This window comes from Bombyx mandarina, chromosome 22, assembly GCF_030267445.1.
Source record: "Bombyx mandarina strain Sakado chromosome 22, ASM3026744v2".
Classification (NCBI taxonomy): domain Eukaryota; kingdom Metazoa; phylum Arthropoda; class Insecta; order Lepidoptera; family Bombycidae; genus Bombyx; species Bombyx mandarina.
The window spans coordinates 12,415,630-12,441,411 of NC_143228.1; the positions used below are offsets into that span (position 1 = coordinate 12,415,630).

At 36.5% G+C, this 25,782-nt stretch overlaps 2 protein-coding genes across 2 annotated transcripts in view; both read right to left on the bottom strand.

The window, feature by feature from the left end:
* Window positions 1-3,333: 3,333 nt before the first annotated feature.
* The window catches only part of RhoGAP93B (MyTH4 and RhoGAP_KIAA1688 domain-containing protein RhoGAP93B), a 36,253-nt gene continuing 13,804 nt past the window's right edge, over window positions 3,334-25,782 (bottom strand). Inside the window, exons 9-22 of the mRNA XM_028180621.2 lie at window positions 24,351-24,449; window positions 23,502-23,638; window positions 22,185-22,340; window positions 21,443-21,585; window positions 20,227-20,346; window positions 19,562-19,717; window positions 10,271-10,551; window positions 9,627-9,803; window positions 8,639-8,844; window positions 7,563-7,755; window positions 6,978-7,109; window positions 6,438-6,678; window positions 5,788-5,942; window positions 3,334-3,713 (exon numbers count right to left, since the gene is read on the bottom strand). Of these exons, the coding sequence (XP_028036422.2) occupies window positions 3,489-3,713; window positions 5,788-5,942; window positions 6,438-6,678; window positions 6,978-7,109; window positions 7,563-7,755; window positions 8,639-8,844; window positions 9,627-9,803; window positions 10,271-10,551; window positions 19,562-19,717; window positions 20,227-20,346; window positions 21,443-21,585; window positions 22,185-22,340; window positions 23,502-23,638; window positions 24,351-24,449 (2,421 nt within the window). The 3' untranslated portion in view covers window positions 3,334-3,488. The remainder of the gene's footprint in view (window positions 3,714-5,787; window positions 5,943-6,437; window positions 6,679-6,977; window positions 7,110-7,562; window positions 7,756-8,638; window positions 8,845-9,626; window positions 9,804-10,270; window positions 10,552-19,561; window positions 19,718-20,226; window positions 20,347-21,442; window positions 21,586-22,184; window positions 22,341-23,501; window positions 23,639-24,350; window positions 24,450-25,782) is intronic.
* Window positions 13,968-16,614, bottom strand: LOC114242908 (uncharacterized). The gene has a single exon (XM_028174214.2). It carries the CDS (start codon window positions 16,475-16,477, stop codon window positions 14,075-14,077), a length of 2,403 nt encoding a protein of 800 aa, XP_028030015.2. The 5' UTR covers window positions 16,478-16,614; the 3' UTR covers window positions 13,968-14,074.

The following is a 25,782-nucleotide window of genomic DNA, read 5'->3' on the forward strand; positions in this document are numbered from 1 at the left end:
GTACGATAAACGAATCTTTTGGTTATATTCAAAATTTTCAGTATGTTAAAAATTTGAATTGGCGCGTAACCGCAACGATGCAACGCAATAACTGCAACACGGTCTTCTTTAAGCGTCCACTCCATATTTAAAAATGAGTAAAATTCTAAAAGTATACATTTTTATTTTCATGAACAATTCGAAATTCGAATTCAATAAACTTTTTTGTGGCCAGCATTCTAAAAGAAAAGTTTTTACTGTGTGACAATACTTATGACCTGACTAGGTATATATTTAATATTTCATCTCCACTATATTACTAAGGACACAAGGATTTATTCACACTTTTGATATATATCTATATATTCATTTTGGAAGGAAAGAAAGTCGTTTCTACAATGAAAGCCATCTATTACAATTTTTATGAATTATGAGAATTATTCAGTCGATGATTCGTAACCGAGGTTGATCAGTATGCTAACTTAATTAAATTGTTACATTTAATTGACATTTGAGCCTTGAAGGAGCTGAGACGAATGCGTGACTACGTTGTTTATAGATCACAATACTATTGAAGGCTTTAAATTAACAAATTATATAATATTTATTTATTGACCTGTGTGCTTAGTGCTAGTTTTCTTAACGTTCTTGACGGCGTAAAAGTTATCTCAAATTTATATACAGATGGAACAGCGCCCCTAGCGGCAAACGTAGACAACTCCATACAAAATTGTATTAACTTTTACGCTATCGAGAACGTTATAAAACTCGCACTAAGCACACTGGGGTCAAGTGGTTATCGGAACCCTAATCGCAACTAACATGAGGTCAAAATCTCAATTGTTACTATACAATTTCAATTCTATGTAAAAGCTAGCATAAGCATTTGGAGCGGGAGCGCAGGGCATTGGCGGTCCGAGGAAACATGGTTGCCCGTAGATTCGCTCGGTGCTCCTCCCCAGTAAAAAATTTCTTTGTTTAAGGCATTTTGCCAATCGTTTTACGCGAGCAGTCTATGGGTGAATCATACTCAGCGGGCTGCCAGGGTCCTGCGCGTTCAGTATAACAACATCTTCAGGGTGCTATTGCGGCTGCCTCCCTACTGCAGTGCGTCGCAAATGTTTGCTGATGCCCGGACGGATGGCTATCAAGCTATAATCCGAAAAAAGGTTGCCTCTTTTTTAAGACGAGTGAGAGACAGTAGTAATGGCATCCTCGGGATGATTGCTTCTCGCGCTGATTGTCCGATCCAACATAAATGGATGTGTATAATTACCGGACAAGACTGACATATCCTTATTATTATTTTACTCTTCATTATGAAATGTGTATGATTTTCTTTTTTATTTTCTTTTTTCTCCAAATTAATTGACTGATTGACATAATGATAGCTAATATTGACATAGAGTGGTTACTACTGTATTGATATAATTATGTGTTTCTAATTCATTTCCTTTGTATATTTAATTCATTGAATTAGTATATTGTTCATTTTCTATTTGTATTGTTGAACTGTTTGTGTGCTGACTATTGTATTATTATTATTTTATGGATTTTTTCTGAAATAAATGTTTTATCATTATTATTATAAGTCAGAGTCTGGTAGTGTTTAATAATAATCAGTGGTCTGCCTATGGTAAATGTATTAGAGGAACTTACTTTTTTTAAATCACAACGGACGCCACTTGCCGATTCTCGGTGATGAGTACTATGACATTCAACCGTAAATCTTCACAAAATAAAACCGTCCTCCAAGTGTCGATAGTTCTGTACAAAATCTCTTACTCCATAGGATACAAACGTTTTTATACTTTAAACTTTTCTTTATATTATATATTCTGTATAGCGTTTGTGTTCAAAATGATGCAATCATCGATCTAAACGTTTGACTGTATAAGCGAAAAATTTATTATGGCAATTCTTATTCCAATTAATAATATAATTTTGGTCTTTTTTTTAAATAAATATTGTCTCTTGTTGTAAAAGAGGTGTCTTTTATTCGAGTGCCTTGAGAATCGTAGAGTAAAAAGAACATTGAAGTCCGTAATTTTCTGTTTAGAAGGTTTTGTATGATTATTATACTTAAAAAGATGGTGGAGACTGGAGGCACAATCTAAAATTTTTTTTTTTTAAATAAAGTCATAAGCGAAGCACACAAAAATTAACGTCACAAACCATAACTAAAACCATTAAAAAAAACATTCGTCTCAGTTCACTAACAAGACCCGAAACAAAAAAAAAACTCAGCATAATTTACACAATCGCCCCCAAATCACATTATTATAATTATATACACTTTTTGTAAAGCTCATGTATATTATTAGAATTTATAAAAAAAAAAATCACATACCATTAAATATCTTTGGGTACAACCAAATAAAATTACATAGTTATAATAATATAGCGTACAAAAAATAGTCTTTAAAATAATTTACAATATACACGTAAGAGAATCGAATACGTTGAAAGGAAGCTAGCTGCTTTTTCTTGTGTATCAGAGTTTCAGGATTACAGTGACACATCTATACCAAATACATTTTTCGAAATTAAAAACACATGAGATTTTTTTACGATTACCGATATAGTTTCAAAAATTCAACTATCTTTTTCCTAGTCTCCTAATGCCTAAAATGCAAAAACGAATTGAAATCAATATCATATTATATATAGAGCCAGTTAAGAGAGTGAAGATGAAACCGGTAAGTTTTATTGAAGTGATCCATGATTCAGTTACTCGGTACTAGCTAAAAATATTTCGCACTATGCTCTAGACTTGGTGGTAGAAGCAATAGATATATAGTACAACTCGATCTCACAAGACCTCTGATAATCGTTTTATAGTACTTTATACATATATTAAAAACTTTTTATAGCTTTCGTGGATAAGGCAATTTTGTCATTCAATTAACTATTTCAAAATTTTGATATGACGACCGTGAACAATTGTGAACACATTAAGTAGTGGTATGCGCAGTTTCGAAGTTACGTTTTGAGCGATGCTTTCAGGATGCGCTACACCAAAGGGGCGTGATCAAAATATTGTTAGATGGGTCACTGTAATTCTAAAATGTGAGACGTACACAGTTCATACCATACATACACTACAACAGCAATTACAAAGACTAGACTCCTCTGCAAGTATGTATGATATCTATATATATATATATATATTTATATATTTTATAATTAATTCGATGTGGCCAGGAAACTATGGATGCTAAACGTCACGTGCACCTGACATTATTACGTCACAATAGTGATGGACCACGTCAAGTGATTTATCGATGTTTTAGTCGAACTAATAGCTTCTTATAGTATTTTTTATCTGATTAGATTTGGTCTTTTGTCTTAATATTTTTTTTCATTTGAAGACGAATCTGCGGCTCGATATCGAAATCGATTTTGCATTGAACACCACATTAGGAAACGAATATATATATTAATATAGATCACTAGAAATCAGTCATTTCGCTACCGTTGTTATTGTTACAATAACTGAGATTCGTCGGTCACAGCATGTCCTGTACGTGTGACGTGTCCAAGTTCGTGATCAGGGTTTTGAGGAAGGTCATCTCTTTTCGTGCGTTCTCTAAGATCACTCTCGGGTCCTGCGACGTGCACCTGAGACAGTTGGGCGCGAACACCATGGCCAAATTAGCTGAATCCATTTTTGTTTGACTGACCACTTCGGGGGCGGTAAACTGCTGTAGGAAACTTATGAGGTAGGTTAGTACCTGCAATGAACATCGAATTTTATAACACGTTTAATAATTCCAAAACTCGCGAGTTTCGAGGATTTATAGATATCGAGGGGTGAAAGGCTTTTTTTTATTGCTCTTGTAGGCAGACGAGCATACGGCCCACCTGATGGTGAGTGGTCACCGTCGCCCATGGACTTCAGCAATGCCAGGGGCAGAGCCAAGCCGCTGCCTACCCCAACAGATCGACCGGTTTTATGACGCGGAATGGCATCTTGAACAGGTTTATGTTCGTCTGAATTAAGATTAGATTTTGCACAAAATTGCCGAATTTATTTAGCTCTTATTTAATAGACTTTCTAGACTACGCGTACTCTTATTACACGTTTAATAATTCAAAAACTGGCGGGTTCCGAGGATTTATAGATCATATCTAGGGGTAAAAGGCTATTTGGATTAAGTGACATTAATGCAACTTTACAGGAGAGCCATTTAAAGTTTAAATTTTGGAAAAAAAAATCATATCAAAAATCTTCTTCAGCTATTTCAATGGAGTAAACTTAATTAAAGTTCAATTATAAACATCGAACTGTTGATGCTAACGCCAAACAAAACGCACCTTTAATTACAAAGATAAATGACAAGTATTATGCAAAATGTCGCTTAAACCCTACGAATAAATAATAAGTCAGGAAATGTAACTGCACTCTAAAAATGACCAAACAAAAGTCGTGTCCAAGTAGGCGGGGCTTAAAAGTCGTGTCCAACGCGTCATCAGTCGGATACTGTTCTTGAAAGCGAGCACATCTCTTATTTTGATTTATTATTGTGTTCTCAATAATCATGCCAGCGTGTGTTGTGAAGTGGTACAAGAACCATACACGGCTAAAATAGCCAGGGATCACTTTTCACTAGTAATTAGTAGCAAAATTATAATTATATTTCATGATTTGCAAATATGTTATCAAACCGACATGGTTAACACTATGCAACATGAAGTCAGTAAATTTTTGATTGTATTTTTTTCTTCTCGGTGAAATATTGAAAAGTATATCGATAAAATTTTTTTTATTATAAAATAGGTAAATTTAATTTGTTAATTTTATAACGATAATGGATTTTGCTTAATTTGTTTTCTTTTAGTTTGCCTGCCAATGCAAGCTGCAGTTAAGTTGAAAAGACAAGAATATGACTGGATGCCTGTGAAAACCAGCAAAGTATGCTCTATTCACGCTATCAAACAAATTGTAGGCTATATAGCCGGCTTTGTAAGCCGAAAACTGCATGCGAAAATCAACTGTCCAGAATGCTTATCATTGCTACCTGCTAATGAAAAATTGTATTTTCATAATCTGATTAGTTTGAAAGATTTCGGTGGACTCGCGTATCCATTTGTGGTGTTGTATAAAATATGTACACGCACAGAAACACTAATAATACAGATAATAAAAATACGTGATAACGGAAAATCACTTACTCGAACAAGTAGTCTGTCAGTAATATCTAGTGTTTTTCTAAAATAATTGACAATGAAGAAATTCTGCGCTTACTAAAAAACAGTCACCAGACAAATAATGGCCATTTCATTTTTTTTATAAAATGTGTAATGGTTGAATTTCTCAGAATCCGTCTTCCCTACATTGCGAAAAAAGATTATTTTTTAATGTCTTCCAGGCAAAAACTTAATAAATTATGTCGAGGGACATAGTTTATTACAAAAAAAAAAAACAAATATATAAACATTATACAATTATATTGTTTCATTATTAACTTTGTCCGGTCCACTTTTTTTTTTTTTTCCACTTATTACATAACATCGTCTACACTGTCATGACTCTGCTGTCATAGCAGACATTGCAGCAAGGGCATGAACCAATCCCTGCATTCGTTTTGAAATCAAACCAATCACAAATAATGTTTATTTCCAACCTCGGTTGTGATTGGTTTTTGTTTCATACGTCGTTTTGGTTTCAAGTGGGACCACTTTTTTTGTGAAATTTGTTCCGAGTTAGACTTCCTCACTTATTATTTATTCGTAGCTTAAACCCAATAGCCTTTCACCCTTCGATATGTATATACATCGACAGCAATATAAAGAAGTCAAACTCACTAGTCGGTTCAAAGGCGGCAATCGATGTAGAACTCTCGTGCACGCTATAAAGTCAGTCCCGGCGGCGACGCACGAGCCGTACAGTACGTCCGGGATCAAAGGCTCGTACAATTCTCTGTACCAAAGCTTTAATAAGCTAGCCGGGGCATGTGCGTCTGAAAACAAACATTTATTTACATATGGGTTATACATAAAAGTAAAATTTCTATGAAGTTTGTGAAGTTAGTCATTCAATAGAACCGTATATAACATCTACAAAACATGATACTTCAGGTAGATTTAATATTAACATTAATTGGTAATTTATTTATATTTCTTAGATTGGTGGACGACCTCTCAGCCCACCTGGTGTTAAGTGGTTACCGGAGCACATACTGGTTACCGGAACACGGAACGGCTGCCCCACCCTTCATACCGAAACGCATTACTGCTTCACGGCAGAAATAGGCGGGGGGTGGTACCTACCCGTGCGGACTCACAAGAGGTCCTAACAACAGTAACTTTCGTATTGCAATTTTACGAATATAGACCATTAAAATTCGTTGTGTTTCGAACACTATCTTTGCAATATAATAATATAAATTCTAATAGCTGTTGTGGATTAGGAGGACCGTAAGCTCGTTCACGTATAAGTACGATAAAAAAATTACCAGTAAGAGTAGAGGCGTCAGGCAGTTCCCAATTATCGATCTTCGCCTTCAAAGCGTTGACTTCATCGACATCCGCGGACACTCTGAATATGCCCTCGGTCTCTCTGCCGTTTAACGAAAGAACTTGCTGGGACAGGGCCACTTGAACCCAGGGAAGTTGTCTATTAGGGAACCTTTCTTTTTGTAACGTCATCACCTCTGATAGGGTGTTTCCGAACATCGACTGACGAAATATTTGTATCTGTGGAATAAAAATTTATTAAATAAAATATAAATTTGTATGCGTATTTTATGTGCCAAAGTATCATCGAAAAGGATTCGACACTACACTAATGCAAGAGAGTTACAACTACAAAGTGCTTGAAGCATTCACATAAGGCTGCCTATGGACTCCGATAAGCATTTACCATTAATTGGATTTAATCATTAAGAATAAAATCATTATCAATAGACCCCAAAAAATATATTTATCAAAGACACGAAGTTTAAATTCGTATTACAGCATTGCAAAAATATTATGTAATTAAACAATAAACTCACTCTGGCCTGATCGATATCTTCTGTCGTCGGTTTCCTTGGCTGCCTTTTTCCTGCGAAACCGATTCTCTCCAATCTCTTACAGGCAACGCCAGCATAGTGTGATACTTGAACGTGAATGGGCCATTTGCCCACCTAGAAAAAGAAGTGGACATCCGTTTTAAATAACAAGTTTATTAGCGATATCTTTTCTCCCTTTACTTCTTTTTAATGCCTTCAAAGGCATATGAACAAACGGTCCGCTTGATGATAAGTGGTAACCGTCGCTTATGGTCGTCGTTAATGGCACAGTTAAGATGCAGCCTACCGATGTGTTATAGGACTCTTTTCCATTTGATAACGCAATTCGCTTCTTTCTGTTCTTTGTTTTTGTTTTATGACATAAATAACTAATTCTTATTCAATTAATTTATAATATTTTATTGTTTGATATTTTAATTAATTAATATATTTACTGACTGCATTTAATTTAAATAATTTTGAATAATATTTGCACGCCGACCTGGTAGAAACACGCTGTTTTATAAAATAACTATCAACAACTTTGTATACCGTGTTTTAGCTAATAAAGATTTGATTTGTATGTACCTCAGGAAAAGCATCGGCAAACGCTGGGTCTCGATGCCTGTTGACGTAATTGGTGAGGGCGGGTTGAAACGCAGGCGATGGCGGAACGAAGGCCAAGCACACCGCCAACAGCTCCCAGCCGCGCAGCAATGAATCGCGTAGTGGATTCTCCGTTGTCTGTCTGCATAGTTGCACGTAGAGTTCGTCGCGGAGTCTGTAAGAAAATATATACATTTTATTTCAAAATCTACGAAAGAGATGTTTGTCGTAGTATATTATAGTCGCAGATAGAGTGGGTAACAGACTTCATAGGACAATGCAATTACTGTTTGCATTGATGAGTGAACATGCGCTCATTGTCCACATAGTGTTTTTATTTATATATTTTTTATTGCTTAGATGGGTGGACGAGCTCACAGCCCACCTGGTGTTAAGTGGTTACTGGAGCCCATAGACATCCCCAACATAAATGCGCCACCCACCTTGAGATAGAAGTTCCAAGGTCTCAAGTATAGTTACAACGGCTGCCCCACCCTTCAAACCGAAACGCATTACTGCTTCACGGCAGAAATAGGCAGGGTGGTGGTACCCACCAGCGCGGTCTCACCACAAGGCCTACCACCACTAATTACGCAAATTATAATCTTGCGGGTTACATTTTATTACACGATATTATTATTCGTTCACCGTGGAAGTCAATCGTGAACATTTTTGAGTATGTATTTCATTAGATAAATTGGTACCCGCCTGAGAATCGAACACCAGTGCATCGCTCAACATGAATGCATCGGACGTCTTATTCGTTAGGCCACGACGACTTCAAAATTACTTTTTAATTACTTTTACAATTACTTTTTTACATTGATGAGTGAACATGTTCATTGTCCACCTGGTGTAAAGTCGATAGAAAAAAAAAGTTTACCGAAACCCTAAAACATTACAATGTGGATGGATATCCGCTTTAAAATATGAGAACGATAACTCAATTGGAAGTTAAAAGCTGTCAACACATATATTTATTTTTAGTAAAAATATAATCCTGTCTCAGATGGTCTCTTGAATGAAATCCAACCAAAAACCTGAGCCATAAAACTTACTTTTCATTAGCAAAAGTAGCGTGCAGGATGTCTTGAGCTACAGAGTTGAGTGTCATCCCCGGCCTGGCCTTCCTGTCGCCCATGTAGATCTGCACGAGCCTGAACAGGTCTATGGCTGCCTTCTTGTGCGCTTTGTCCCAGTCGGCGCCCACCATAGGAGCGCTAATTGACGACGAGGTCCACGATAACATATCGCGGACAGAAGCCTAAAATGAAAATACATTTAAAAAAAAATGGTTGTCTGTAAAGTCGGTTTACTGACGATAGTTGAACGTGACAACGTCATAAGAAAATACTGGATGGAATGGTTTCATTTTTCAATTATCGCAATTATCGTTGCTATAAACAATTGACACCACATTCACTTTTCACTAAACTTCATACTTGACGAAAACATGTAAATGTATTATTGTATAGCAGCTGTCCACGCGGATGCATCGCTCACTCAAGTAGGAGAGACAGATGTCGAACGCTGCCGAACGCGGAGGCCGATTGTGCCTCTTTGTCGCTCGTTGCGCGCTCTCGCTTGCACTTCAAGCCTTAAATAGAACGCCTCAGAGCGAGGTAACGCCGCATGAGTCATGTTTTTTAGTGCGTTCAGCCGGCTCCATCGAATTATAAGTCGTTGTCACGTCACAACATATAACACACATAAGATTGTAAGTAGGCGCGAAGTATTGTTTGCCGACTCGGGTGAGTCCTACAGTCTGCCTATTTCTATTATGAAGTCAATTATGAAATCAAGTATTAAGAAGTCATGTGTTCCGGTTCGAAAAGTTGGGATAACTGAAAATTGAGATTTCTACAGCAAGGCTCGAAATGGATGATGAGATCTACGTTCTGATATCTAGATGCTCTATAACCACTAACTAAAACAACAAAATAAATTGTATTCATTGAATTTAGTACTTAAAAAATTACGAGTGAGCCATTTGCTGTACTGCGATCGCCAACAACAAACAACAGGTTTAAATAAGATGGTACAAACCTTCCTTCTAAATATGCCTTTGTTGAAATTTAAGTTGTCTTTGGCGAATATCTCGATGTCTTGTTCGGGCGGCACGGACGGGCGCGGGTGTGGATGCGCCCGCACCGGACTGTAGAGTGCGGGCGCCCCGGCCGGTGGGTCCACCGGGACTGTAGCACCGCCTCCTAGCGATGACGTCTGAACGAGAAATATAAAATTCTATTAATGGCAGATCAGCAAAAAAGAATTTGCATTTTTCTAAATTTGATAAATTATTGATATTGCTTAGGCACACGTCATTTCGGATCCTTCCGATCCACTAACGGTCACTAACGGTGCCTCAAGCACCGGTCATCGTTGTCCTCGAAGGGCTCGACGAGTAAATTAACCCACAGACACAGCCCACTGAGTTTCTCGCCGGATCTTCTCAGTGGGTCGCGTTTCCGATCCGGTGGTAGATTCTGCGAAACACGGCTCTTGCTAGGTTTCGTGTTAGCAACGTCGTCAGGTTTGAGCCCCGTGAGCTCACCTACTAGTTAAGGTTACACTGAAATAGCCTCTCAAAGCTATTTATCAGCTTAGGTAGGAAAAAAAGAAAAAGGTATTGCTTATAATGAAATTGTCAAATACATTGAATTTCAACATTCGTGAATATGTTAACTCACCCTATGTATACCAGGCGACGTCTGTCGGTCTCTATCAAACCCGACAAACGTATTATAATAAGAGACTCCATGGTTCATATACTCTACGTCGGCAGGTCGATGTGCGTACGTGTGCGGTAGGTACACGCCGGAACCGTCGTCGTCGTCCGGAGTACGGGCGCCACCGTCCGAAGACTCGTTGTCCGGTTCGTGGCCGGACAGAGAACGCGATTCCGAACCGGATCGTGAACGAGACGAGTTCGATTCGTTGTCCGATCCGGATCCACCATAACGTCCTCTACCTTTAAAATAATATATTAACATTTTTTGGCGGAAGTGTCAATAATACTCTATTAGATTCTATTTAGCTATTTAAATTTAAACAAAACTCAACAAAATCAATCAGAGGGTACAGTGACGCTTTTTGCGCAGATTACATCTCTCCTCACCGCATAGGTATAAGCCGCGCCAATAAAGAAACGAATCGAAAATTGCGTCTATGTACCTGCACTGACAGATGGCAGGGACAACAAATAAAAAGAAAGATAGAAAAAAAAGATGTTTAATGTAAAAAAAAAAGGCGTGTGGCACTCGGAGACTGCCGCGATAAAGCTATTGCATAGCATTTTTATCAACTTATGTAATTATAATTATTTTATTTATGCAGTATTTTTTTCCGTCGTTTTTCTTTGATATTAATTCAAGTTATACTTTTTGAGCGTGGTGACCGATAATAGTACGAGATCCGACTGCAGGATTAGTGCGCTCATTGGTTATTTGCTAAAAACCAAATTTTTATGTATATTTATAATTAGGAGAATATATCTACCAAGTTGCCTATCAAAATTTGGCCGCTAGTATTTTTAATTAAATTATTGTTAAGGGGCCATCCATAAAGTACGTCACACGTTAATGGGGAGGGGGGGTATCACCGAAGTGTGACATCGTGTGACAAGGGGCATGGGGGGGTCAATACTTTTGTGACGTCACATGTTAAAATTTAAAATACTAAAACGCAAAGTTTGTATGTGAATTAAAAATTTTAAAAATTTACAAACTTTATCTATATTTATTAATAATTTAGCGAAAATTCGTCCTCAAAGAATTGCGGCTAGACGTGCCCGAGAAATTCTCTGTTTAATGAATGATGACGATGCTTTATGGATGGAAGAGAATGATGTCGACACTAAGGATGTTCCTGACGTTCAAATTCAGAACGAAAATGAAGTGCCTGATTTACCAGTAATAGCTGATATAAAAGAGTGGATCCAAAGTCCATGGACACTCGATAATTAAGTTTTTTATCTTTAATTAATATAATTAATCGTTTATTATTTTTTAACTAGTCGTTTGTTTTTTCGGTTTTATGAAATGTTGGACTTTATGTTGATTTTATTAGATTATTATTTAATAAAAATAAGTAAAAAATGAAAATAGCTGTTTTCTCTCGATTATTTTTAAATACATACATAAATTTAAAAAATGTGTGACGTCACATCAGGAGGGGGGGGTTATAAAAATGTGACAACCTGTGACAAGGAGGGGGGGGAGGGGTTCAAAAGTCCTAAAATTCGTGTGACGTACTTTATGGATGGCCCCTAATTGCTTTTTGGGAAAAAATTTCGTTCACTTGTTTTTTAAATAAAATATCGTCTACATCACGGCAATTTACATAATGATTTAAAAAAATCACGGTTGCCATTGCGCACCTGGCCGCACCTCTTCGCAGCCAGATGTAAACAGGTATGATTTCGATACTTTTTTACGTTCATAACGTATATTTATTAATTATATATCAAATTGAAGCTAATTTTTTTATATTAATTATCATATATGGTTACCTAATTAAATCTGGCGGCAAATAAGGGTTGCTGGCTGTTAAAGATGATAAATATTTAAGGTAGAGTGAAAGAGAGTTAACATCATTTGTCAGACGAGGATAGCGATTGCCGGCCGTGCGACGGTTTTGCGTTGAATGTTAGTGTTCTCAACCACCGGGAAGTAACACAGAGTTAATAAATACTCATTGCTTTTTTTCGTTACACAAAAAACACGACTTCATCTTTATCAATTTTATTTTACGTTAATTAATTTAATAATTTTTAGATGCACAAATAAAACAACAGTGTAAATATAAAACGTTTATTACGAACTCCAAAACAGCGTGGTTTTTATGTTAGAATAAAAATGCCGCATCTGTTCAGTTGAGAACACTAACATTCGACGCATGCGCAATGGCTTAAAACCGTCGTTTTTTTTTTCTTTTCTATACTAATATTATAAAGAGGAAAGATTTGTTTGTTTGTTTGTTTCGAATAGGCTCCGAAACTACTGGACCGATTTGAAAAATTCTTTTTCCATTAGAAGCCGACATTGTCCCTGATGAACATAGGCTACTTTTTTAAAAAAAAAATTTTTTGTTTTTTTTTGTTTCATGTGTGTTTTAATGTTTCCGAAGCGAAGCGAGGGCGGGTCGCTAGTATTAAATAAATGAGAAGTTAATATTGTTCAAAATATTTTTATTATCTTACAATACATGTAGGTTATTCAGGAATATTTATCATTGAAACTATAGGTTTATGGTAACTGAAATAAGAAACATAAGTTTGAGACTTGATATCTTCTAAATATCTGGAAAATACCGCGTCAATGGTGGTCCCATATTTTGTTATAAATTATTATTTTTTAAAGTTTGAGATTTGTCCGCGAATGTTATTTAGTGACGCAATTGTATAATAATGTTATTATATTTTGAATGTTCTGAAAATTGATTGAAAGAAACTATCTTGAGTTTGTATGAAACAATAAAAATATTTCCCTTATTTTTAATAAGAATATTACAAAACAACGCGAATATTTAATTCGCATACGCTTTTAAACAAATAAAGTATATACCGTCAAATGGGGTAAATAGGGACAAAATCGAACTTCAGATTGAATTTTAGAATAGTTCCAATAAAATAGTCACTGCTTAACCAAAGAAATAAGTTGAGTCTTGAACGTACCTAGGTGATAAAAACCGTTACATTATTTTAATTATTCATTTTAAAGAAATAATCGGTAAAATAATGGCCGTCCCAATTTACCCAGCGTCCGGGGTAAATTGACACGGTTAAGGGTTAAATTGGGATATTTGTAAGGGTTGTCAACTCGCAGTACTGCGATATTTATTTATTTATTTATTTATTTAATTAGTCTACTTACAAATTAACAGTATAAACCAAAACATTTGTAAGGTAGGATATATAGGTAGGTGCCATATAATTATTTATATGGACCGAAATGATGAATACAATCCATAACTTAAGCACAATACACAACATAGTGTAAATTAAGCTGGTTTCTATTCCGAAGCGATGTGACGTGAATGATAATCAACAATACAATGATCAAAAAAAGTATGTGCATGTTATATTTTAGAAAATTATTATTTAATTTCCTTAAAAATCACAACTCTGAAACGAAATCATAAAATAGAATAAAAAATAGAAAACAAAAGGACTGGAAATGCAATAATACAATTTTATTTAATCAACATTTTCAAAATAATCTTTGAGCAAGAGTAAGATATCAGGTGAATAAGATAAAAAAGCAGCTTTATCTGATTACTGCCAATAATAACAAAAATAAAAGAAATTATTTCTAAGCTAAATAACTAACTCAACATAACTGGAACCTAGTTATCTCGGATTTTTAATTAACAAAAATAAAATGTCAGCTTATCAAAAATTAAACATGAATAACAAATTATAAGATTATCATTCAAAAACTTATAAGATTGTTTGTAAATAGAGCACTTCTAAAATAAGAAAGTGATTAAAAGCACTAATCATACTCATCATCAATATCCATAACATCGTTTAAAATATCTTTATCACTTTCATAGTATATCTGTTTACGACTAGGTCCAGGATTAGATATTTTGTTGTTAGGAACTTTAATATTTGCATTGATAGGTATATGTTGACATTTATTTACGTCCACTTTTATCACTGAGTGTCTGATTAATTCATTTGATAAAATCTGTATTTTATTCATTTTAGGTTTAACATTTTTTTCTAATAATGTATCATTACTGTTGATCACCATCTGTTCTGGTTCTTGTTGATTATTGATAAAAGTATTTGATTTTGTGTCATTTTGATATTCTTCATCTGTGATTAAAATTTCTTTGCAATAGTTATCATTTTCGATTGTTATATTTTCAGAAACGAACATACTATCTTCTAGAAAAATCATATCATTTTTAAATTCTAAATTATTGAAAATAAAATGTGATTCGTTATTTAGTTTATCTTCTGACTTTTTAATTTCTTCTTCTTTAATTTCACTGTTTTCTGCAATAATATTCTTGCTCTTTAGATGCTTCTTCGTTTTTTTGCCTATACCTTTGCCCTTTGTAGTTTGTCTTTGGTATGATAATTTCTCTACAGGGAGTGGTTTTTTGAATTTATTTGATTCAAACTGGTTTTCATAATTTGAAATCGAAAGTAATTTGCATTTATCAATATTTCTTGTAACTGGAACAGTGTCTTCAAACACAATAGGCATATAATCTGTGCCGATGTGGGTCTGTAAAAAAAGATTTCCACTATAATGGACATTATCCAATCTGTTTTTTTCAATTGTCTTTGCCATCGGTTTCTCTACAGGACAATTTATTTCTTCACTTGATATTTCGTTTTCTTTTTCACTATCGTCTTCTAAAAGCACTATATCTCTGCCACCATTAACTTTAGATTTTTGTTTTCTCTTTACTTTAACGTTTAAAGATTTTGTCTCAATGGTGATTTCTTTGTCGCCTACTTTGTCTGTTGAAATATTGCCACTTACAATGGAACTTGACGCTAACAAATCTGAATCTGCATTGTCACTGTCTTCACCTACACTCTTACCGGCTTGTACATTGATTTTCTGTTTTTTCATAACATATTTTATGTTTCCAGTACTTTCTTTGCCATAGCGCATATCCGAGAGTAATTTTAATACTGTTTCATCGATCGATTTTTTTTCGTCTTCTATGGTAGTTTCATTTCTGATATTGTTACCAGGTAATCTTTCCAGTACCTTTTCTTTGTTTAATGGACTGATTCCCGTTTTAGCAAAGCCAGCTATTATGTTATTTTTTTGGTTTTTTTCAATACGCTGAAAAAGCTTTTTCAAAAGTTGAGGAAACCAATTCTTAGGCACACTCGACTGTGAACGTCCATCAGATTTTTTCCAGTTGAATAGGATGTCGCGCCAAGCGGTCTTCATTGGCCTAAAGAAGGTAACGTCTAGTGGCTGAGTCAGGTGGGTAGAGTTCGCTGGAAGGAATACAAAGTATATATCCTTTTCTTTACATTTGCAAATCAAATTTATAGAAAGATGTGAAGAAAGATTATCTCCTATCAACAGTTTTTTGCCTGGTTTATCTTCAAAGTACGGAAGTGCCACAGTATCGACCCAGTCTTCAAAAGCATTACTGTTGAACCAACCAGAAGTTGTTCGGTTGTAGCGACACTTATAAGGTCCATTTTTTGTCCAAGTATCATATAGGTGAACAGCTTTATACACGACGTAACTTGGTAAAAGCGTACCATCGGCCGCTGCAGCAATCATGATTGATGTAGACGACTTTGAGTGGTTCATCACCCGCTCTGGGTACTTAACACCTCTTTTTGTCAAGATATTTTTTTTACCCGGGTCGTCAGACAGATTCGTCTCATCGTAATTAACGATATTTCCAAGAGGCACGCCAGTCATAGAAATCTCTAATTGCTTAAAGTACTGTTCTATGACTTCGGGAGAAATGGCAGCTCTTGCTCTTTTTATGTTTTGGCTTATTCTTTTAGAAATTACTTTTTTATGTCTCCTTAGGAAACTCTCGACGAAGTCAGGACCAGGCATATTGTCCTTAAATCTCTTCACTTCAATGCCAACTCTATCCAGATACCCCTTGATTAACAATCTAAAATCATATGTGTCGAGTGGGTATCCCCACTCTGAACAGATATTTATGTATTGTATGATATAATCTTCGGTTTCTGGTTTCAATGCTCTAGGTGCACCATGTGGCCTCATGACTTTTGAGATGTGTCTGTGTAATACAGATTTACTCAAACCGAATTTTTGTGCTACTTCTTTCATTGATACTTTTTTAGTTTCGTATTCCGCTATCGCAGCTCGTATGGTTTCTGAATTATATTTTTTATACGGTTTTGTACTGGGTTTGTATGTCCGCGGCATATCTGAAAAATAAGCGTTTATATACACGTATTTAAATATATATAAGACTGAGTTCTTTTTATTTTTTTATTTTTTTTTATTTCTATAAAGGACATACTACCGGGCAGATATTACAAGGTAAATGTCGCGAAAAAAAATCTATTTTATGATATCAGTGACAACCCTAACAAGCCATCCCTATTTTGTTTTATCCCGTTCCAATTTTGTGTTTTCTCGTCCCTAATGCTTCCAGTCTCGTTCCATTTTACCCCACATACGTCCCAAAATTCCCCAAAAAGAAAGGAAAAAATATACATTTTTTATTTTGTCGAAATATTGTATTTAAAATAAAAATATTGCAACTTACTGTTTGTTGTGGTATTTCCAGGTGTATTAAAAACTTATATAAATTGTGATCTTTTTGAAAAAACAACGTTAATATTACTTTTTTTAAAAGTTCGTTATGGTGTTTTAAAACTCACTTTTCAACCACTATTTTCAATTTAATTTGACGAGTTTTTGGCGCCAACTTAACTCATATTCAGTGTTTCCATAGTTAACTTGGTTTTTCTTCTATACATTGATAAATATTACCATAAACAAAATTAGATAGATTCCGTGCTACAGGTACTTTGAGAATCTTCCGCAGGTTTGTCCCAATTTACCCCGGAGTCCCAATTTACCCCATGTCATGGTATTTGATATAATTCATAGATTTTAAACAAGTTTATATGTAGGTATATTTATATTTGTAGATTAATAATTTTAAGTATCCGTTTTAGAAAATTACCAATAGCACATTGTGTTTCATTTACTGTCAGTTCGGAAGTTATCCGAATTAATTTATGTCTTTATTATTGTGTAATGAAACATTTGAGGTGCCAACATATACAATTATTGTCATAATATTCTTGTTGATAAAAAAAAAATTCATTATATTGTTCGTTTATGTCTCCAAGGTAAGGCTGAGAAAGGTTTTGTTTGTTGTCAATAGATGGCGCTGTATGTATTTCTAAAACGCGCTATAGACACGTGACAAAGAAAAATACAAAAGCCTTTCGTCACGTATACTGAGATATTCGTGAACACAAATGTGTTAAGTACGTATTACTTAGAAGTTTTTGGCACTTCGCATGGCGAGGTTCAATAACATAAGTCTAGACTAGCGATGTGAACCGATTACAATTTCTGGCTCCGGTTTATTACCGTTTTTTTTAAGTATTTTTAGGTGTTTTCCATAAAGGCTAAAATAATCACTAAATAAAACAAATTTACGTACAAACGAAGAGTTTTCTTCACACAATTAATTGGGTGAGCATATTTTATATAGGCTTTTAATGATCATAATAATATATATTATCCAATAATAAAAAGCTTTTTATTTTTGATTTAATACTATTGTATTAAATCAAAATTTTGATGCAAGAGGCATAGTTGGTCCACTGCGTCATTCAGAAGCCTGCTCCTTCTGGATGTTGGCACGTGCCAGCAATTTCGGTGTGGTTTACTGTGGCGGCTTCAGTCTCAATATACATTCGCACTATATTCACTGCGGCCGCCGTGGCGTTCGGAATATCCCGTTTTGGCGAATGCAAAAAATCCAGAATACCAGGCTTTTTAAAATTGTTTCTAAAGTGGTTTTTCCTGGCTAGAGTTGAAAATTCTTCAAGAAGATTCCCCAGTTCACGATGCACCATCTCTTTTGCAGACAACATGTGCTCTGGTTGGCGAAAGCCATTTCTGAGTGTTGGGTGCAGATATGTGGATATTTGGGTCACGGTCCTCATTTCGTACGCTAAAAGTCTACCAACCATATTGTGGTTATTGCACTGTAGTTTTTAAATGTAATGCACGGTAATTTGATTCTGAAACACGGTTTTTTTTATATTTGTAGCTTGTATATTTGATCTGGTAGCACTGGTGTGAACTGTGAATGTAAAGCGTAAAAAACCGGTATTCTTAAATAAAAACCGGTATTTATCGGTATGTATAAAAACCGGTTTTTCTCCGGTTTTCTTCGAACCGGTTTACATCCCTAGTCTAGACCTGTTTCGGTCAGTTGTTCCCATGACTCGGGTCGATCATGACCCATTCGTTTGTATAGTGATCGGGTTATAAAGATTCAATCACTTCGGTCACAGTTCGTATGTATCTATTTTATAATATAAATGACCGAAGGATTGCGCGATCGATCTCGTTCTCACGTTAGAACGAGACACCGATGCAATGATTGATTCATTCATTCTAATTAAAATCCAGTCCCGCACGCGATTTGTTAAGATCCCGCGCAATCCGGTTTATTTTGGATACAATCATGCAACGCACAACAAACAACAAAGAAAGAGTGCACTGCGTGAACAGGATTGTATGTATGTACTTAAACGGAAGAGATAGAAGATATTTTAATAGCTACGTCATTTCGTGATTGAATGCACGAAATAATCGATTAATTAAGCAACAAGCAACGGTAATGCTCCACAAATAAAGTCCAATTTCGTTTGTGATGTCACCTGGTGATCAAATCTTTCAAACACCGACGACCCGTTCACACGCGTATGGGTCGAGATCGGGTCAAAAAGATTCTGTCAATCGCGATCGACACAGGACTACGTAATACAAATCATGACGCGCATGCAGTGTGACGTCATGCCACGCGCTTATTCACCAACACTACACAAGCGCAACGTGTGAATGTGTTGAACGCGAGCTACATGGTAGGCGGAGTGAGGGGTGTAAGGTTTTTTTCGTTACGGAATTTCATGATTCGGTCGCCGCGCTCAAGGCCCGCGATAAAATCTATGCAATAACTTAAAAACAAATGAGAATGTACTTTACTTTACTTTATGCCCTGGCAGAAGGGGAGGTGTCTCATCTGGGGTGCAACTTGCGTAGACACTTTTGCTGCCAGTCATCTAAGTCGCACAACTCAAAAGTGAAAAACTCGAACTCAACAACAAAGCCAGAACTGATATTTTTTTTGCATGCAGTACGCGCCGTGTGCGACTAATGACAGCAATAATGTAGAGTGAGAGCGCATGATGGCCGCCGCCATTTTAGATTCGTTTCTTTATTGGCGCGGCTTATATTAGGTACTCGGATACTAACTAGATAATTTAGCCTGTTGTATGATATAATCTTGTAGAGGCAATAAATGCTGCATTCCTCGTAGATCCCAGTTGCAATAGAGGGGCGAGCCACCCTCGTCTTCCTCGTCTTCACCATCAAGTCCTGGCTCTTCGACTTCCACTGGTCGCTTATGCCCTATTTACATTAAATGTGCATTTAGTGTGATTTAGATGTATTTGTTAGTATTTATATTTGTATTGTAGTATAGTTGTAGTATTTATAGTTATAGTGGTTTTTACTACATTAAATTTGCATAGCACTAGTCACAGCAATGAAAGTCACTGTAGCATTTTCTAAGGATTAATATGGCGAAAGGTTGAAGTTACTCATTTATTATTACGTAATATAACGACGCACCGATTACTTTTAATCGCCATTATACCATTATAGTTAAGTATACAACCCACCTGGTGGTAAGTAGTCACCGGCGCGAATAGACATCAGCAATGCTAAGGGTACAAGCTGAGACGCTACCTACTAAAAACTGAATTGTGTACTCAACATATTAGAAGATATCCGAATTTGCGGAACAGTGACTTTGTCAAAATCCGATGCACATAAATCATCGCTACCTGCATTCTATTATAACACCTCTACAATGTTTCTTAAGCACTAAATTTATATAATAGATATGAATCACTTACGCCTCGTTTTTGTTCGTTTCGAACTAGGCGTTGAAGTTCTCTCCATTCTCTGATTGTGTTTCTGAACGTTAGGCTCTGTCAGCGGTGGCTCTAGACTTACGCATTTCATTTTGTAGTTTACTGAAATCAAAGACGGATGTCGTATTTTTAGAAACAGTTTGACGTCATATGAAGTACTACAACACAATAAAATATGAACTTGAACTTGTTCATCTGGCATGCATCTGGCATTATTTCGTTTATTTCTTGAGTAAATTTGTGTCCTTTTTTTTACTTTACCTACATTATTATTATTAGATGTGGTTGATACTAACTACAGCATCTTAGATGTATACAGACAGTCCATCGACCATCTGGCCTATACAAAGAGAAATAATCAAACCAGCATAATAATTCCAGTGTTCACAGATCTGTCTGTGGCCGTCTTTTCTCATTGATTGTCTAATGTTAAGTTTTTCTTTTTTTTTTGTCTTTGTAGGCAGTCGAGCATACGGCCCAGCTGGTGGTAAGTGGTTACCGTCGCAAATGGACATCAGCTATGCCAGGGGCAGAGCCAAGCCGCTGCCTAACTTTGCTACTACCTGCAAGTTCAACACTTAATAACAGCGTTTTATGGCATATGCACTATGACGTCAATGTTCAAAATCACTGAAAAGTTGCATAACAAATTTCGCTTTGCGGGAAAGAGACAATGTGAAGTGCATTCTCAACCAGGGCACAAATTCATACGCTTAAATTTCAAAAGTTTATTTTCCTAATATAAGTTATTTAAATCTATCAGCTTATTTTATAATCTTCGTAACTGTTTGATCATGAATCACCTTGTGAAAATCACTGGAGGTGGCAGCGGTACGGCCTCACTGGAAATTGACTGGAGAGGCCTATGTTTAGCAGGCTGAGATGGATGATTACTGGTGGTAGGACCTCTTGAGAGTCCGCGTCTGTAGGTACTACCACCCTGCCTGTTTCTGCCGTGAAACAGTAACGCGTTTCTGTATGAAGGGTGGGGCAGCCGTTGTAACTATACTTGAGACCTTAGAACTTATATCTCAAGGTGGGTGGCGCATTTACGTCGTAGATGTCTATGGGCTCCAGTAACCACTTCACACTAGGTGGGCTGTGAACTCGTCCACCCATCTAAGCAATAAAAAAAAAGATGATGATGATGATCTCTGATCTCTGACTGAACTCATTTTGCGTATAAAATTCGACTGACCTGCTGCAATATTGTCCTGTTCATTAGCGGACGATAGCCTCATGTAGTTATGATGAGGCTCGTGCGAGCGATGCTTGCTGCTGCCGCCGGACGAGACCGATGTCTTACTGGAAGTGTAGCGCTCGGGTTCGGCTTGTTGGCGTCTATGAAAAAGGAACTTTTTTTTTAACTATTCTATTCACAGAACTAGTAGGTGAGCTAACGGGGCTCTAACCTGACCGAATAAGGAACAATAACTACCCTACAAATATCAATTAAAATGTAACTTTATCGTGTTTAATTCAAAACGATTCCGCAATTTAATTACAGGATATCTTTTTATTTAAAATAGGAAAGCTAACTTTTTTTATTTATATAAACCATTACTTATATATACATAGGTATATAGTAACCAGTCTGTCCCGAAACGGGGTTTGCGGAATGAAAGTAAAGAATTTGGGTCCCACCTGATCTAGACTGGTTACTGGATCCCATACACATCGCAATGTAAATACTCCCGCACCCAACTTGTGACATAAGGTCCAGCTCTCAATTGTATTGTTTATCTGTCCCACCCTTCAGATTGAGCGCATAGCTGCTTCACGGCAGAAATAGATAGATCGGTGGTAACTACCCGTGCAAACTTACAAAACGTCCTAATAGAAAATAAAATATAAAACCAAAAAACGTGGTTATACATATCCATTCAAAACAAATGAATAGCAGGAGGACTTCAAAATAAGTGGGAACTTATAATTTGTACCTGGTGAACTCCCTTGAAGGATTCCAATTGGCCGCCGCATTGTGCCGCAAATCTAAACTGGTTTGTCTGAAGGGTTTATCGACGCTGTAGACGGCCTGTTTCTCAGGATAGCGGTCCATTCGCTCCAGTTCCGCCAAACGATCCTTGTCTAAATGTCTGGAATATACAAATTTTCATATAAACATAACACATAAAAAGAACGAAAGTAACATGTTTTTGCAACGCGTTAGACATTACTACTGCTTCACGGCTGAACTTTATAAACGTTTTTAATTTCATAATCGACATCATCATCATTATCCTGCCCTTCTCCCAGTCACCTGGGGTCGGCGCAACATGTTTTCTACTTCTATACTCTTCTATCATATACCATTTCTTCGCTCACTCCCCTCCTACCCATATCGTCTTTCACATAATCCATCCATTTCATAATCGACAATCATTATAATTATTGAATAATATAATACAGAAATTAAATAATGGCATTATTACGCGCTGGCTTATTACGCGCTGGCTTATTACGCGTTTAAATTAAAGCTGTATTCAACACTTAAAACACTTCACAACACTTTCAAATTCTCAATTCCCTTCTTCCGCTTCGCTTCAGGTGATCCGTTCGCTGTTTCGCTTCGAGTAGTTCCGATTACTGACTGCGTGCCATCTCTGCAACGCTTTTATAGCCGATACCACATCTCTAGAATTATCGAGAATATTCCACACATTTCGAGTGTTGTGCCAGATAGCGGACTATCTGACAATAGATGGCGTTGTACTTCTCGAGCTTTCTAGATGCTACTAGATTCTTTGATATTCGTTCGATTATTCGGCGATAGATGGCGTTACTCTTAACGCCGTAACAGTATCAATGTTCACATTACACTCTATACTCCTCTAATAATTAAAATTATTTATTCCTTTGCACGTACTACACTAAAGTCTTCATAAACATGTGTAATTTGCACTATTCATAGATTTTATTCTCCTAATAAACCTCCCCTCCATTTCTTCATAATGCCATAGATTCATGACAAAACGTAATTTAGACGTTTAGATTATATTTAAGTGAAACTCCTTTAGAATCGTTGTGATTTCAAATTATCATGGGGGCTATAAGATATACTAAAAAGAAGCGATTTCGTTTTTTTTTTGTTCTTCGCCATGGGGTAATATCAACTTACACAAAAATATTTTGGGGTAATAATTAAAAAAGTTCCCCGACCGCTGGGTTATATAGTGTAACTAACTCCTACCAGAGTTGGCGTCTATTTGCCCCCAAGCTATAAACGTTCTAAACACAACGACATAGAGGCTATATACCTATCAGAGTACCGCTCCCTGGAGTGTCGCGACAGATGGTGCGGCCGCTCCAGGCTGTGCAGTACGCGCGACGCGCCGCCCGCCGCCTCCGTCGCCAGCGATATCGACGACACCAGGGAGGGGCGAGCCGATGTTGTCTGGAAACATTAACACAGCAATTAACATTTTTTTACAGCCCACCTGGTGTTAAGTGGTTACAGCCCATAGACAACTACAACATAATTGCGCCACCCACCTTGAGATATATGTTCTAAGGTCTCAGTATGGCTGCCCAGCCCTTCAAACTGAAACGCATTACTGCTTCACGGCAGAAATAGGTAGTAGTATAGGGTTAATTTACTCGTCGAGCCCTTCGTCGCAAGCGACGGGTTCGGTGAGGACGGTAACCAGTGCTTGAGGTACCTAAAAGCACCGTTAATGGATCGGGTTAAATCACATATTTAATAATATCGCTACTCTAGATACCAATCACATCGTATAAAATGTTTTATATATGGCTAACAGTTTTGTATTATTAAACAATCTATGATTAGCCAACCATCATCGCCTATTCGAACCTAAATAACGTCATACGTAAAGAACTAACATGTAAAAAATACGTCTACAAATTCATTTGATAATTGATCACATACAGGATCGTTGACCTAAGGCTAAGTAAACACTTTTATGAAAGTATACATAGTCGCAGTATACAACGCTGCATACAAAGCTGTATACAGCGTGTCTTAAAACAAGTATTCAACGTTTCACTAAAAATTACGTTTCTACAATTTCTTTAAGAATTAACAAAATCAACACAGCGTTGCACTTTGTGATCTCACTCATTAAAAATGTTATCGAAGAAGTCACCTGCAAAAATGGCGTAGGTTGTGGTTTCTGCAATGGACTGCTGGGGCTCTGAGGAGACGCAGAATCACATGACGAGCCGCCACCGGATTGTTGTTTCAACTGTACCAAGCATTTCAAGAATATTGAAAAGCAAAGTAGGTATATTACAGTAGATATGGAGGGGTGAAAGATTGTTTGGTTTAAGCGACATTTTTGCAACTTTACAGGAGATTTTTTTTTACATTTGTAGCTAAATTTTAGAAAAGATATCATGACAAAAAATCCACTATTTGAATGAGGTCAATATAATTGAAGTTGAAGAAGTTAAAGGAATCGAATTGTTGATACTAATAAAAATAGAGCGAACCTTTCGTTACAAAGATGAACGTTGCGTATTAAGCGAAATGTCGCTTAAACCAAATAGCCTTTCACGTCTCGATATATAAAAGATTATTCGTTCAGGTGAGTGTTACTTTGAAACTAGCATGCTAAAATATGGCACCAAGTACTGAGCACTATACTAAAACTAGTCTGTGATAGACGACTCATGAATGACTCAACTCAACATACTTTCATTAATAGTATTTGAAGTATTCCAGATGGTCTGTATCACAATTACGTCACAATCGTATTTATAGTAAAAATTAAAACTATTTTTTTTTATAGTCAATAATAATTTGCGCAGGAGTTGCCGCCCCTTTCAACATGTCCTCCGCCTGAAGAACAATAGATCAAAGGGTGGCCATCTTGTATCTTTACCACTTCGACAAATAAGATGCGCCGGCGACATGTTGCAGGGGGCGTGGTTTAACTGGCTTTGCACGCGGCACTTGGATCACCTGATGTGACGTAAAATCGTATGATTTCAGTGCTGTGTTGAGATGTGCGAGTTGACTTGCTCACTCGCCAAAGTATTTACTGAAGATTTTTTTCTTGATCTTGTAGGCAGACGAGTACACGGCCCACCTGATAGTGAGCGATTACTATCGCTCATCGACATCAAGAGGTCGTACATCAAATCGTAGTACCACAAGCAATAATTATTCTCTCAAATTCGTGACGTCACGGATTTGTACCTACTTTAGTAAGATTTCTCATGTTCGATGTTAAACGTGTATCATTTAATTTTCAGTTTCCTCAAAGTTTAATGTATGTTACGTGAATCGTGTTAACAAGAGATGACATTAACAACATATGCATTTGTTTTACTATACTCCGCGCGCGAGCTCCGAGGGTTCGGGGGCTGAGGAAGCGGGCGGGCGTGCACCGCGCCCGATCGTCGCTTCATACCCCGCACTCTCCCAGTACTAGTGTTGACCTTAACGTGAGAGTACGCTTACCGACTCGTTGTTTTTAATTTTGCGATAGCAGTGTTAATTACGTGTGATTTCTAATATAAATAGTCTTACACTTATAAGTCTTTTTTTTTGCACAAATAGCTATTTAATTTGAT